The sequence below is a fragment of the Antrostomus carolinensis genome, unplaced genomic scaffold (genome assembly GCF_000700745.2).
Source record: "Antrostomus carolinensis isolate BGI_N321 unplaced genomic scaffold, ASM70074v2 scaffold49628, whole genome shotgun sequence".
Lineage (NCBI taxonomy): Eukaryota > Metazoa > Chordata > Aves > Caprimulgiformes > Caprimulgidae > Antrostomus > Antrostomus carolinensis.
In genome coordinates this window covers 26,123-40,722 of record NW_010334630.1, presented here as the reverse complement: position 1 = coordinate 40,722, position 14,600 = coordinate 26,123, and the positions used below count along the sequence as shown (strand labels likewise).

Genomic DNA, 14,600 nt, shown 5'->3' with positions numbered 1-14,600 from the left:
ACAGGATAGACCCTCTGCTTTAGCTGCTTTACTTCAAAAACCTGGAACAACATTTAATGCAAGAACATCTTGGGGAGTGGAGGAATAATGCCCTTTATGCCTACTGCCTTGAGAGTACTGCTTGAGTAGTGACAGGATCAGCCTCAAAAGCTTGGAGAGAAAGTGAAAAGCAGCATGTGTGCGTGGGGGCAAAGTGGAGCAGAAGGGAAGAGTGGTTCCTAATGCAGTCACCGTCTGGGCTTAGGTGCAATAGTCTGAATGGACTGTAAGGTGTGAGAGAGGAGTAAGAAGAGGAGGCATGCCAGACGTGTGTCATGTAGATGGGAAGGAAGTCTCTAGGGACCACATTTTAGTGTTTTAAATTTGAGCAATGCTAATAGTAGCACTGCCAAAACCAAATGGACATTAATAACAAGCCGTAAGCAGAGTAAACCCCCTGTAATGTGATATGGAGTCCTCAATGTCTTACAATGTGTGTGGAATATCAGATTTCTCTAAAGAATGTATTATTTGCTATGAGGATGGTCAACATGCTGCTCTATGGGGACTGAGTAACTGATGTGTAGTGCCAAAGAGAATTGAATGAATTAGAATAACGTTCCTGTGTACCTAGTGCTATGGAGCTCTGATTGCAGTTCCAGGTTGCATGCCTACTCGGTGTCTTATATGGTCAGAAAAACGCAATTAATGAGGATGATGATCGAAGTTCCTAGAAAATTTTCGTCTCTAACTGGTTTAGTACCCTCTGCCTGCTTTTTTTTGCATTTGTTTTGACATTTCATTGTAAGCACGGGATGCTTTGGCATTTTGGCTACGCTGGAGTTATCTAGACCTGTGAGGGGAGGTCAAGATACAGGAAAGCATGTTCGAGCAAATGCTGTTTTGCAGTCAAGAAGGAGTTTAAGAAAGGGAGAATGCCAAGTTGGAGCAGTTTCTTTACACATTTCAGAATTGTTTTCATAGATGCAAAAGTCATTAGGCAGAACAGGCTCCTTATTAAGTGCATGCTCTGTCACTGCTGCAGTACTTTGTTTTGCAAGTGATCCCATTAAGTCACCAGGACTTCCTGTTGATTAGGTTACTGTTCAGTTTAAGATATACTCTCATAATTTCAGGAGAAATGGCTGCTTATTTTAATGATAATAAGTAGCATCCTTACAGTGGCATTTCTCTAAGCATTATTTGTCGGTAAGTAAGTAGATTTTAATCTTCATTTTATAACACAGGGTGTGAGAGCAAAATTAAATCAAGAGTAAGAAGCTGCCTCAAATGTGTGACGTGAACTTCATGGCTGATCCAGACATTATGTTATACTACTGTCTAGGGTGAGGAAGGAATTACAATGACAGAGAAGGCAAATTAGAGCTGTTAGAATAGGCTGGCAATTTATTTTTGAGCTAGATACTTGCTTGTTCTGAGAAAAATTATTAAAGGGCATAAAACACTTCTTTTATCACTCACTAAAGATTTTTCCCATCTCATCCTGTGTTCTGGAAGAAGAAATGGATTGCAAATCACATGATATCACCTAGAAAATACTCGAATGAAGCCACATGTCTTCTGAATTCTTGCTCCTATTAGAGGAATTTATAGTAAGTCTTTAAAGACTGTAACAAATTGCTTTTTCCCCTTATTCAGAAGAGGATTTTTGAGGAATTGTGCCCCAGGGACCTGGCAGCGTTTGAACTCCCCAGCCCATGGTCTCCTGTGCTGCTGTGTCAGATTGAGAAGCACACCCTACATGTTTACAGTACTGTACTTGGCCATCTAAGTTGTATAGCAAGTGATATTAATGTTTTAATGAGTAAAATTTGTGTGTTGTTCCCATTTGGTTCATCTTCCTTTCAAGCACCTTTAAACATGAAATAACACACTTGCATCTGATTTTTGGCACAGTTTTGCCACTTCTTGGCTAGAAGGATTTCTGTCTTGTACAAGCTAATCAAAATGAAGGACTTGCCACAAAATGTATAAAGAAAGTAAGGCATCTAGGACCGAGGGCATTGAAGAAGGCACTAGAACAGAGAAGTCTAATTAATCAGATGAAGACTTTCATCCTGAAAAAGGACAGGTAATTGAGACATACTCATGCAATTACAATTGATTTTTCTCACAGAAAAAAAAAAAAGACACAAAGTATGGCAGTTGCTGAAAGTGGTAATGGAAAAGGAAGTAATTTTAAGTAGAGATAATGCTGGCTTTTTTCTTTCCTTTTCCCGCTTAGTTTTTAAAGAAAATCATGAGTGCTGACTTCTAATCCTAAAAAGAAGCTAGTCAGGGTAAGCCTGTACCAATAAACAGTATTTCAGAGTTGCAGGAAAGAGAAAATAACATGGAGAGACATGAAAAGATAAAACAATCAACAACCTTTTCAGTAACATGGATTAAGATTTACAGTTCAATTAAGAAAGATTAGTTGTTCAAACTCATTAAAAGATGACTGATTAGACTTTTTCCTGTTTGTTTGGTGTTGGTTTTTGTTTGTTTTGTTTTTTAAGCAGAATGGTTTGAGGCCAGCTGTTCTGAACAGAAAAGTGATTCCACTTTCCCTTAAAATCCTTCAGGCCTTGGTGTAGCTATTGTCTTGTATTTACCTTGGCTGTTCATCTTCGTTTGTAATGACTTCTGTATTTTATCTCTGGTTAATGGTGTTCTTCAGTAAGACAGCCAAGGATCTAAGCCATAGGCATCAATATCTCTGTTGCAGCTGGGCACCTAGTCCATAATGGCTAGCAAAGGAGATGACAGAGGCGCCCTGCAGGCTTTGTGCGTAAGAAGTGGGAAGCCTTAGATTTCTGCTGTGGCAAGGACCATCTAGAAGGTAGTTTGGGTTTACTTTGCTATAAAGATACCTTTGCTCAGTGATGTGACTAATGAATCTCCAGAGTTCACAGTGAATGGATTTTTGGACCTGAGAAGATCCGAGTAGAAATCAACAGTTAATTAGAAACAAATGTGTTGTTTTTAAAATCCCCTGGATACATGATAAAAGATGCCTTACAAAGCAGTTTAAAAAGTGTTTTAAAAAAGGACTGAAAAAAACCCTTCTACATTGCTCTGCTGAAGTCTGAGTGCTGTTACAAACATACATGTTCTCTTTGGGGTCTGAATGTTAAACATAGAAGTTGAACTCTCTAAAATTGTCAACCAGTCATTGCAGCTTCCAAGGATGACATAATAGTGCCAGGCAAGAAAAGCAACATGGAAGGTTATTTAAAATGTGTAGATATTCAGGGGGAATATCATATACATATCAATAATAACCTAGCTTTTTTGGGACTGTGAAGACACATCTAGTAAACGTACTGATATTTAATAGATTTCACAGTTAACAATTTCCCATTGTTGCGACAAACTTTTGTCCACAGGCTTTCAGGAAGAACACTAGAAGGTGTTGAGTGAAAGCATTTAATTAGAGTACTCCACAGTGTTGCTGCTATCTTTGCTATTGGCAATATGGAAATTATTTTAACATGGAAAAATATGGAAATAAATGCTATTGGCATTTGATTTGGGTATTAGGAGAAAGCATAGTCACAGATCAAAACCATATGATGCTGACTATTTTATGTACACATGCAAACACACAGACTCTCTTCAAGAACTGACAATTCTACAAATATTGTGGAAACAAAAGCCTACTTGTTAAATGTAACAGCTGTTGTTCAGGATATTAAACAGAACTTCAGAGCACATACTGTGAACAGAATACCTGGGTGTCTAGGCAGTCTGAGAGTATTCGTAACTGTAAAGACCTATAGTGAAATTTGGGACAATATGGGATGTGGAACAGTTCTTAGCTCAACGAGGTCTTGATCCTGTGGAAAGACTTTTCTTGATGGCTCCTAATTTCACTAGGAGATGATAAGACACTTGTTTGTGTTATGATTAATGTGCCTGAATTGCAAGGTGCATTTCATACATTTTGTTTAAAACTAAGCCTGTAACATGCTCCTTGTTCATGGAAGGTGAGAGAGAGGGTGGCTCTTATCACACCAGAGACTCAGTTCACGACAAAGTTTTGAATGATCTTTACTAGAACATCTTTTCTTCTAAGTAAGTTATATGTAGAGAGCAAAAGAAAATGTGTAAAAGATATTGGCCCAAACTTTTTGTTTGGAGGGTACTAATCTAGTGGTAAGCAAGAATAAAATGTGTGGGTTACTTTTAAAAATTATTTGCACAGATTATTCTTTCCCTCCCCCAGGATCCCTGTTGGCTTTGAATTTGGCGTAATCTGTTTATATAGAGTGTGATTTTGTACAGCTTGCCTTCTTCATCAGGCATGAGTCAAAGTAAATTTCAAAACTACGCTGAATTCATCTCTGGTAAAAAATAGAGTGATACAACACAGACTTTGTGCTGGCTTTTCCCTAGCAGTCGCTATCATTGCTTATAGTCCTAGCTTAGTCCTGTTGCAACACTTCCCCAAGGGTGAGAAGAGTGTGAGGAGGGCTCTACCTGCTGCCTGATGAAGCTGGACACAGCTGTACTGCGAGAGGTCACTGAAAGAGCTTCCAATCCTAGTATAAATAGAAACGTGTTCACAAGTATTTCTTCCTTTCGTTCTTTGTCAGCTGTAGAGCTGAAATACTGTAAAATTATTATGATTTTAATATTTTATTTACAATCTGAATTATTCTAAGATACATTCTGAAGCAAATGACATCTATTCTGTTTGTTAACGCTGTTGGAAAGGGAGAGTGCACTGCAAGCAAGTCTCAGGACAGAGTCCAGTAAGCCACCACTTCATTCCAGTGTATAGCAAGGCACTGTCCTTCAAGACAGCATTTTCTTCCAGCCAGACTCTTGGGTCTTTAACAGAATGTGAACTCTTCCTAGAAGTTTGGTATACTTTGATCTAGTGTTATTTCTTTGGCCACAAGGGTTTGGCAGTTCTGATGTCAGTGACATGTTTATACCCCTGAATTCTAGTCATCCTGCTTTTCTAGTATCCCATGACATTATCTGTGCTTCCCTCTGAAACAGGAGACTAGATCTCTCTGAGATCATTTTACCTGATGGCTCATAGTATACTTCTGACTGGTCATAAAGATTCCATGCAAACGGTTGATCTTAAACTTGAATCTCTTATGCTTAAAGCAATTCTGAAATTATTTTATTACCACTGCAGTCATAGAAATAAATCAATGTTTGTAGGAGTCCCGAGGAGATTTTCCTAACTGTCAGGAGTGGAATCTTATGACCAAATAGCTTGAGTCTGCTGTAGCCAGTAAAGTTCCATCAATTTTCACCAGAAGAAAACTGCTACTTTTTTACTTTTTTGAAATTCTTGTTTGAATAAGGGTAGCAATTTCCTCTGTTGTTATTACAACACGAATGGACTCTTACTGAGTTGCTCACTAAAAGTTTTATAGCTAAAGTGCTGTGAGTGTTTTCATTATAAATGGCTATCATAAAGCTCTGTAACTTGCTTGTAAAAATTCTCTGCCAATAAAAATCTGGCACATACAAGGTCAGTTCTGGAGCTAATTTATTTAAATTAATTTATTAAAATAATTGAACAGCCATTGTGAAGTAATGAGTGTAGCAAACATATTAACACTTGGTGCCTCATAGTACTTTTCTTAAAAGCAACAAAAAGTTTTAGAAAGAATAACATGGGTGAAACACTGGGTCAATTTTGGCAATTATGTGAATTTAGACATTTTTATGAACAAGTTGCTGTATATATTTATACATTCTATTAGATGAATATTAGGGTGTGTTTAATTAGTGTACATATGATTCAAATACTGCGGAGGCCTTGCATTTCAGAGACTGGGTATTTTTTAGGCTAAACTGACTAACACCCTTGAAATGGGAAATATTTGCAGGAAAATTATTTGCATAAAGGATTTGTTTCTGAATGCATTTACAGAATCTCCTATTTAAAGTAACAGTAAAAAAAGAAACATCCTGTGCTATCTCCATCGTTCATTCACTTTCTCTACCTTTCTAATGTAACTTTACTTTCTGCTGTGGTGTTTTCATTGTCATACTTTGAGCATAGGGTTGGGTTATGTTTGTTTCTCACTTCTTGGTATAATGACCTGTTCAAGAATTTTAATCTGATGAGAGGAGAAATTGTATGTGAAATTTCAGTAATAATTTATAACAATAAGACCTTTTATTAACTCTTTAGCATAATCACGCTAAGATTTGGAAGTATTGACTTAAACACAACCAGAATTCTAGCAGCAAGATTATCAGATACATTTCCTGAGAGAAGAAAGACACTATGAAGAGTTAGATTAGCTGATAATGACTGATTCTCTGGCTGTGACCTGTATGCTGCTCTTTTTGGATAGAGGCACTTTCTCATTATTGTAATAGATGAAGCGGGTCCTCTAAAAATGTGGCACGAAGAGGTACACTAACAAACACTTACTGAAAATAAAATCCATGTTGTCACACCAAAACCTAAATGATACAAAGTAATCAAACATGTTGCAAGAGTGTTCTTGTTTTTAAGTGCCAGACAGCAGGTGTTTGAGAATATGCCCTCATGCAATGAAGTGTCTGTGACATTATTTATTTAAAACTAGATGATCGGAGCATGTTTTTTTTCAGTGAGCACATCTCATTTTCTGGAGTGCCCTGCTATGCATAACCCTGCAGCCCCTGTTTGTTTATAGGAATAGTTGAGGTGTTTACTTTTTCTTTCTCTCAGACTACGATCCCCCAGGGTAAATAAAAATGAGGGCTATGTGAAAACTACTAATGTATGGTCTTTCCCTCATTCAGACTTCAGGTCCCAGTATCTTGTTCAGCATTCTTATATAACACATGACAGTTCCTCTCATCTTGTTGCCAAGTCCTCTTTGTGTCTGTGTGGCTTCATTTTAATGAAATTCAGACCCTAAAGTATAATATATAAAACCTTATCCATTATTTAAAAGAAACAAGTATATACTTTCTGGAATTTGTAATGGAGATATCAAGAAAATCCTACAAATAAGAATAGATTCCTGCAGCTTAAAAATGAGCCAGTATATCTAGCCCTCCAAAATGCAGGGGAAAAGAATCTGAAAAGTATTTGGCTTCTGTCATGTGTCACATAGCTTGACGATTTAAATCTCCAACTTTATCATACGTGAACACAAATGGTTCTCCCCTATTCTCATATGCTCCTGAGATTACAGATAACACAGTCGTTATTGTAATTGTCTTTTAGCTGGGACAGAATAGGAGAAAGAGAATGTAACAAATGCTGAGTACTAAGGCCATTGCAAATGTCTTCCCCCCCCACCCCCCGGCCACTGTATTAATTTGAGGTCAGTAGTTTTCCTCCTGTTTTGTCAGCACTTGTCCCAATTTGTCCCAATTCTATAAGCACCAACAGTGGTTGAGTAGAAGGATGTGTGCTATAGATGACTTACACATAACTGCAAGTGAATTCCTTTACAGTCTCTTCTCCTTCTGCCCTTTAGGGCCACTCAGCAGTTGTCCTATAGAACTGGAGGCATATGAGGGGTAGATCAGGAAAGCTGAATGTATCCTTGGGTGATTCACTTGTATTTGTAGAGGGTAGTTTGAAGCAATGTAAACTGTGATTTATGGGAGTGGGAATATGTGAGCTGCTAGGCTAATAGCAGTGCAGTTCCTTGTTTCTTTTATCAACTACAGAAATAATACTTTAAAAGACTGTCTTTGTATCACTCCTCAAAACTGAGGGAGTTCAAAGTCAGCTATTCCCTTATTGTTGAAGCAAAGACAAGAAAGCAAGTCTGGATATCGATCTTATTGATTCTGTCCATCCTTTCTGTAAAATGACTTATTTCCTATTACCTCTTTGACAAACAGTTGTACTTTTTATCTGCAAGAAGCTTAGAGCATCTCTGAGTGCCAAAGAACGTGCACCGTGAGGTGACTGCTGTCCCTAGGTTTCATAGGGGGAAAGGTTTACATACTCTTTATCCTTTTTACATACTCTTCATCTTTTCACTTCTAGTCAGCCCAGAATAATCTCTGCAGTTTGTTTTCTTCCTGCAGCAGGGCTGCAAGGCTGTTGTTCTAGGCACTGCCACATTTAATGCATCCTTCATACAAATGAAGACAGACATTGTTAAAAAGAAGGCAGTGGGTCTTGGTTCCCGGAGTGGCATGGAAAGCCTGCCTTCAACCTCCTTGTGGAAAGCAGTGACTTCAGACTGTTGTTGTGTGTAATATTAATATTAATGCAGTTCATACCAAATTCTGTACTGGTATCTTTAACAGATGCCTAGTCTTATTTAATGCTTTCAGGAGGAAGAACAGGTGCACTGAAGAAAGAAGAGGGCTGCCCCAGAACCCAATCATTCCTGTTGCAGAGAAAAAAAAAAAAATTCCTTTCAGAAGACTTGATCTGTGCAGTAAAGTGGTCACGTATTTATTTTGTCACTTGGATGAAGTTTCTATAACAGGGCTATACTCATAAGGATGTAAGTTCCTGGCATTTTTCCAGTTATCAATATGAAATATTAGTGATCGAGCATTTACTGAACGCCATTCCTCAAAGGCAGGGTCTCCACAGCATCTTGTTGCATTCATGGAATTCATTTGTTTGCATTATCTGGCTAACAGGTTCTTTTGTATAGCCAAGGTGATGAACAGATTTGACATTTAGCTGATTACTTCACCAAAATTAAACAGAAAACAGGGCAGCCATCCAAAGTTCCTTTCAGTGTGAAAGCTAATTATAAAAATGCTTTGAGCAGCAATTTCTTTTTGGATGTTAAAGTGCTTTTATTAGATTGTTCCTCTGTCATTTTAAAATTTATTGCTAGACACATATAAATGGGGTTGCCTGCTGGAGTAGAATTATTTTATTTTCTGTATTTAAGATGGGAGACAAAAGTGTATAGAGCAAATTTTAGGCTGAATTTGTTAGTATTTTACATTATTCTGATTAGAAAGGAACAAAACTATCTAGTGCTGGATTTCATGGATCCAAAATATGTCTTTAATCTTTATGCTGAATAAAACATATATCCACTTCTATTTAGAATTCAGCAACTCCCAGTTTCCAAAAACAATTACTTAGCAAATAAAAAAATCAAATACGTAATTTAAAAGTTGAGTACAGCCCTTGTATTGTTAGAAGCTTGTATTTTATAGTGTAGATACAAACAATCAGTGGTGATGGAAAAATCTAACTGTGTGCTTGTACCTACCTTTCATAAGCCATTACTTCTTCTGAAATAGCATGAAACTGTTTGAAAGTCATTTTGTCGAGGTCATTGAATAAGAGTTTACCAAGTGAATTTTAACCAGTAAATTTAGAGCTGAACAGTGCTGTATGCTGTTACCAGACCTTAGAAGTTTCTTGTGAAGTATTTTTTTAATGCTTTGGAATATATTTAACTTTTTATACTGACTGTTGTTATTAGTATCCTTTGGACCTCAGACAAGGTGTGATCTGGAGAGGTTTCAAGGTGACAAAGTTGGGGGGTTTTGCATATGATATTGTCTAGCACACTTTGGCTACTAAATCATCTTGTGAGGACATATATTAATTCTTGACACTGAGATCTATTAACATACCTTGAAGCTGAGTGAATTATGTGAATCTGCTGTTTCAAGCTGTAGAATTCTGCCATAACTAGGAGGAAATATTTTGCTGTAGGTAGATTAATGTTGAAAGCTTGTCAAGAAAAAGTTTAATGTTGAAAATTTATTCTTCCTCTTCTTGCCAGTACTTGATCTTCTATTCTAAATCCCATTTGTAGTCTGAAGAAAAATAGAGATATAATTTCTTTTGTATTTATCTATGTTATTAGAGTTCAAATGATCTAGTCTATTGCCTATTAAAAAGTGCATCCCAATGAATGATCTTCCAGAGAGTAATTTTTGCTCCCATCAATCTGAGAGCTTTTCTTGTAAGATACAGTAACTGTCAGTGCTTATCAAATAATTTAATTCATGCCCATTGCAGGATAAGTAATTAAGATAACATTCTGTATTAATAAATAATAAAAAAGTGAATAAGAGATTTGCTAAATACCCTTTGTGAAGGTAATGGATAGGACATAAGGTGTGTGGTCTGAGGAAGCTTTGAATAGACAAAGAATGCAGTCTGAACAACAGACCTAAGAAAGAGTCTTGGTGAGTGCACAACACAAATGTGGGTTTGGTTTTTTTTGACTGTTAAAGTATATTTCAGGCTAGGCCTTCGTAAGTCCTCTTTATATCTATAAAGTGTCCGAGCAACATATAAGGTAACTGATGCCACATTTTTTCAGAACTTCAAATAAATAAATTAATAAGGCCAGTTTTTAAAACAGTTACTCAGTGAAGTTTTTAAAAGCTCTGTTCATTTGTAAACTGCCTCCAATAATTACATTAGTTTCATTCATATAAAGATTTTAATTAGTGAATTTATGTGGATTTGATATAAGCATGTCCATAATTAATTACATAAATCTTCATACTCTGTCCCCTCTAAGCACATCTACCTACCTGCTCCACAACGTGATGAATTACTCAGTGATATGTTAAACAGGGGGAGAAACATAGTCCTGTTAATTTGAAACTTCACAGATTATGTCCTTGTCTACAGACAACCTCCCTTGGCTGGGTTTTGGTTGTTATTAACAGGTGATAAGTTTCTGTAGTTCAAACCATCCCATTGGCTATGCTCTGTTGCAGTCTGTCATTGTGTTAATGGGTCTCCTATAATCCAGAGCAAGGTGTGCTGTGTAAGGAATGAGCTTAGAACACTTCAGACACTCTAAAAGCATAAACTTATGTACATTTTACTTATTTTTCTGTTTATTTTACAAATAAACAAGGGATATGTGGACCTAGCTTTAATGTGAGAGCTGTGCAAGCTTATCAGATGCAGCTTGGACATGGTCTCTCCTTAATAGTATTTTTTGATCCTGCATTGGCTTTGTGACAAATTCAGAAAAAAGTGGCAAAAAATAGATCTCTGAAGAATTTATTGCACACTCAGGCTCAAATGTTGCAGTGGGGCACACTCACACCAGAGCCTAAATGAGGCTGTGGCATAGTAGCAGATAGCATTTGCTTATCAGAGCTTATTTTTGGATTAATGTTTAACTTGAGATGTCCATCAGAAAAGACTTGTTTGTTTGACCAAAATCAATTCAGCAGAAACCTTAAGGGAGAAGGAAATGCAAGACTTTTTGCTGGTCAACAAACCTTTATGCTGAACTGATTTGTACTTGCTAAATTGAAACTTCTTATGCCATAAATCCCACCACATTTAAGTAATTTTTGAAAATAAACGGAGTGGTTTAGCCACAGTCAAGAAAAGAGAACTGTAAACCCATCTTTGGTTGCAGAAGTGTTTCCTGAGGTATTTCCAACCTATACCTATTGTTTTTCCATAGGCTGATGGGATACTGTGCCTGGCTGACATTCTTACTGATAGCACCCATTCTGAAGCTACTCATGCAGAAGCAGCAGCAGTAATTGCACAGATCACATCTCCACATCTCACCTTCACTCAGCATCTCAGCAGCTTTCTGGAAAATATGGAAGAAATTGTAACAGCACTTGTCAGTAAGTTCTTTATGTGACTTCTGAGTTTTTCCAGTTAAAATGATAGGTTGGGGTAGGACTCTTTCATTAGAAATATTTCTTAAATAATGTTTGCTATTCTTTCTGTAACAGATAAAATAACTCAGTCACTTTTAACTCTGAATCTGGGCATTCTGCAATTATATAGTATTTTTTACTCTAGTCCATATTTGAAAAGAATTTATGCATATTTGTCAAAATAATATCTATATGAAATTTTACTGTTAGAGTCATAGAAAAGACTCAGCAGATTATCCTCTTGTCCCGTGTTTGTCTGTAAGAGTAGTTTCTAATAGTTGCTAACCTTTATGCCTATTGTATTTTCTAAACTTGTAGAACTCAAGCTCACCACTGCATCTACATTTGTATGATACTTCAGAGGAAAAGTACAGTATAGTATAATCTGTGGGCATTGTCACAAGAAAATAAAAGATCTACCTTTCTTGTCTAGGCCTCTGATCCATGGTAAAATAGGGCAAAGGTAACAACAAGCTTTTCCTTGACATGGGTCAGTGAGGACACTTCAGAAAAATAAGATGATACTTCTCATTACTTTCTAAAGAGAGAAATCTCTTCTTTATGGCACTGTGCTCCATCCCCGTAAAGTACCAGAAGCTTTCAGTCAAGCATTCTCTATCTCATCTGGAAATAGAGGGTTTCCCTGAGCTTCATGTCAGAAAGTACAGTTTGGGTCATCTAATTTGATTTCTCATGTATAATAATCAATACATGTGAATATTTCTCTACTGACCCCAATGATAACAGTTAAACTACAGCACTTCAGTTTTCATACCTGTTTTTTTTTGTTGTTGTTTAAAACAAACAAAACAAAACCAACACAAAACCAAAACAAAACAAAAGCAGCAGAAGAAAAGAGTATAGTAGTACCAGTACTTGAGGATTCTGCAGTGGCTGGGAATTACCTGAGATGTATTTAGGCATTCTCTGATATGTCCAAACAGAACTAGTGCTGCAAAAATCAAGGAGACAGTTTATTCCTGATGACTAAACTGTCCAGCAACAAATATCGAAGGTTCTGCCCAGAATCCAGTGGGTGGAATTAACCTGTGCTGAGTTTTGTTCTGCTGTAGCAATAGTGCTAGTAGCATCTGACCTGACTTAAATTTAAATTTATTTTCCAGGTTATTAGTGTACCACAGTCAAGGGACAATCTGAAGATATTAGCAAGTGGAGCATTTCCCCCATTGTCCCTGTTTAAGTTCCACAGGAATTTTAGTAGTATATACTCTGCCCAAGAAATGTGAGCATTAAAGATAGAACATGTATAACTTTGGAAGAGCCCTTTCAGTAATCACACACCAATTTCCTTGTAATATTTATAACCCAGTAATTGAATTACTGTAATACGTTTAATTTTTAAACGATGCTGAAATCCAATTGCCAGGTGATTCAGATCTTAGTTAAAATACATGTGAGCAAGGAATTAAGAGAGAAATGTGTCTTCAGCACTTCTTATTGAAGCTGGAAAATATTCAGGGTGATCTTTGACTATAAAGAAATAGGTTTAGAGATAGGCAACATGTATACATATGTTGTAAAGAATAGGATATATAGCAGAATTGTTCTCTTATGGATCAGCTCCTGTTAGCCTTCTGCCTCCTGTATTTCATTTTATTTAGTTATATCAAGCTTTATGTTGAACAACATTAATTGGAATATTCCCTGTATACTACTTAGACAAACTTATTAATTAGATGAATGTCAGAAACACTTGGTGTTTAGATTCACATTTACCATCCTTCCCTGCTTTTGTGGTTCTAATGGAGGTGTCTAATGTTAATATCACTTACAAAGCACCCTAACAATGTGACATATTACATAATTGACAAAATTAAGGTGATTCTTTGGTTTGTTTTGTTTTTTTATCTTGATGATTCTGAACTTGTTCTTGGATACATACAAGTTTCAGATGCTTAAATATTGCTTTGAAACACCTAAACATGTTTTTTTCAATGAAGGAGTGAATTTTATTCAACTTATTTTCTGCATTCCCAGAACTGTGCCAAGAAGCCTCATCCGGTGAAGTTTTCCTGCTGGCTTCAGCAGCACTTGCCAATATTACTTTCTTTGATACCATGGCTTGTGAAATATTGCTCCAGTTAAATGCAATGAAGATTCTTCTAGCAGCATGTTCAGACAGACATATAGTGGATACTCCATATTCCCGAGATCAGGTGAGTGGTTTCTCAGCATGATGCTGTCTCAGCACATTTGCGTAAAAGCGAACAGGTCTGTGTATATTTTGACATAGACACACCTAAGTTGCTTTCATGTCTTCTATTCTTGGTTCTTTTCAATATATGTCTCTTTCTTTATCTGCTCTGTTCCTTTTTATTATAAGCATTATGAAATATGGCAGCTTTAAATGTGATTTTGAAAAGAAGAGAAAGTTCCATATTTCTAAGATACTACATTTTTTTTTTTTTTCATCATGGCCAAATAGTGACACAGAGACCCAGAGAAGCTGTGGGATCAAAACATGACTGGACAGAACTTTGAGGCAAATAAGATACATATACAGGCTCCAGCCTAAATATATGATTGTCAGTTCAAAGATTAATTAGCTCCAAAAGCTGAATAAGGATCTGATCCTCAGCCCGTTGTCGTCAGTGTGCTTTGGATCAAGTCCCAACTGCATGGTGGATGGTTTGCAAGTTTTACTGGCAAATGCTGGTGATGTACTTTTGCATTTCCCTTTCTTTTTCAACATTTTTTTTAGTGTTGAGACACAGAAAATTAAATGTCTGTGCTAATGCAAAGATTAAGTCAGAGGGAATTCTTTTGTTGCTCTCAGGTACTGCCATGCAATGGGGTGCTGCAGAGGCACTGCTCAGTTGGCATCTTAGTGATGAATTTTGCTTCAGCAGAGGAACAAATGTGAAGCTTGCGGGTTTCAGTAGCTACTACTAAGGGATTGAGGCTGCTAGTCAGCTCTGTTAACCTACTTCTGTTTATGAGATATTGTGAATATAACTAAAAGTTCATAATTCAGGCCTCACAAGCCCATCCCCTTCCCACCTCTGAAGTAGCCAAAAGATGATTTATGGTAGACT

At 36.8% G+C, this 14,600-nt stretch overlaps 1 protein-coding gene across 1 annotated transcript in view; it reads left to right on the top strand.

Moving 5' to 3' along the window:
- INSC (INSC spindle orientation adaptor protein) overlaps window positions 1-14,600 on the top strand; it is a 57,132-nt gene that overhangs the window by 26,101 nt on the left and 16,431 nt on the right. The window contains exons 6-7 of the mRNA XM_010174250.2: window positions 11,337-11,508; window positions 13,543-13,721. Of these exons, the coding sequence (XP_010172552.2) occupies window positions 11,337-11,508; window positions 13,543-13,721 (351 nt within the window). The remainder of the gene's footprint in view (window positions 1-11,336; window positions 11,509-13,542; window positions 13,722-14,600) is intronic.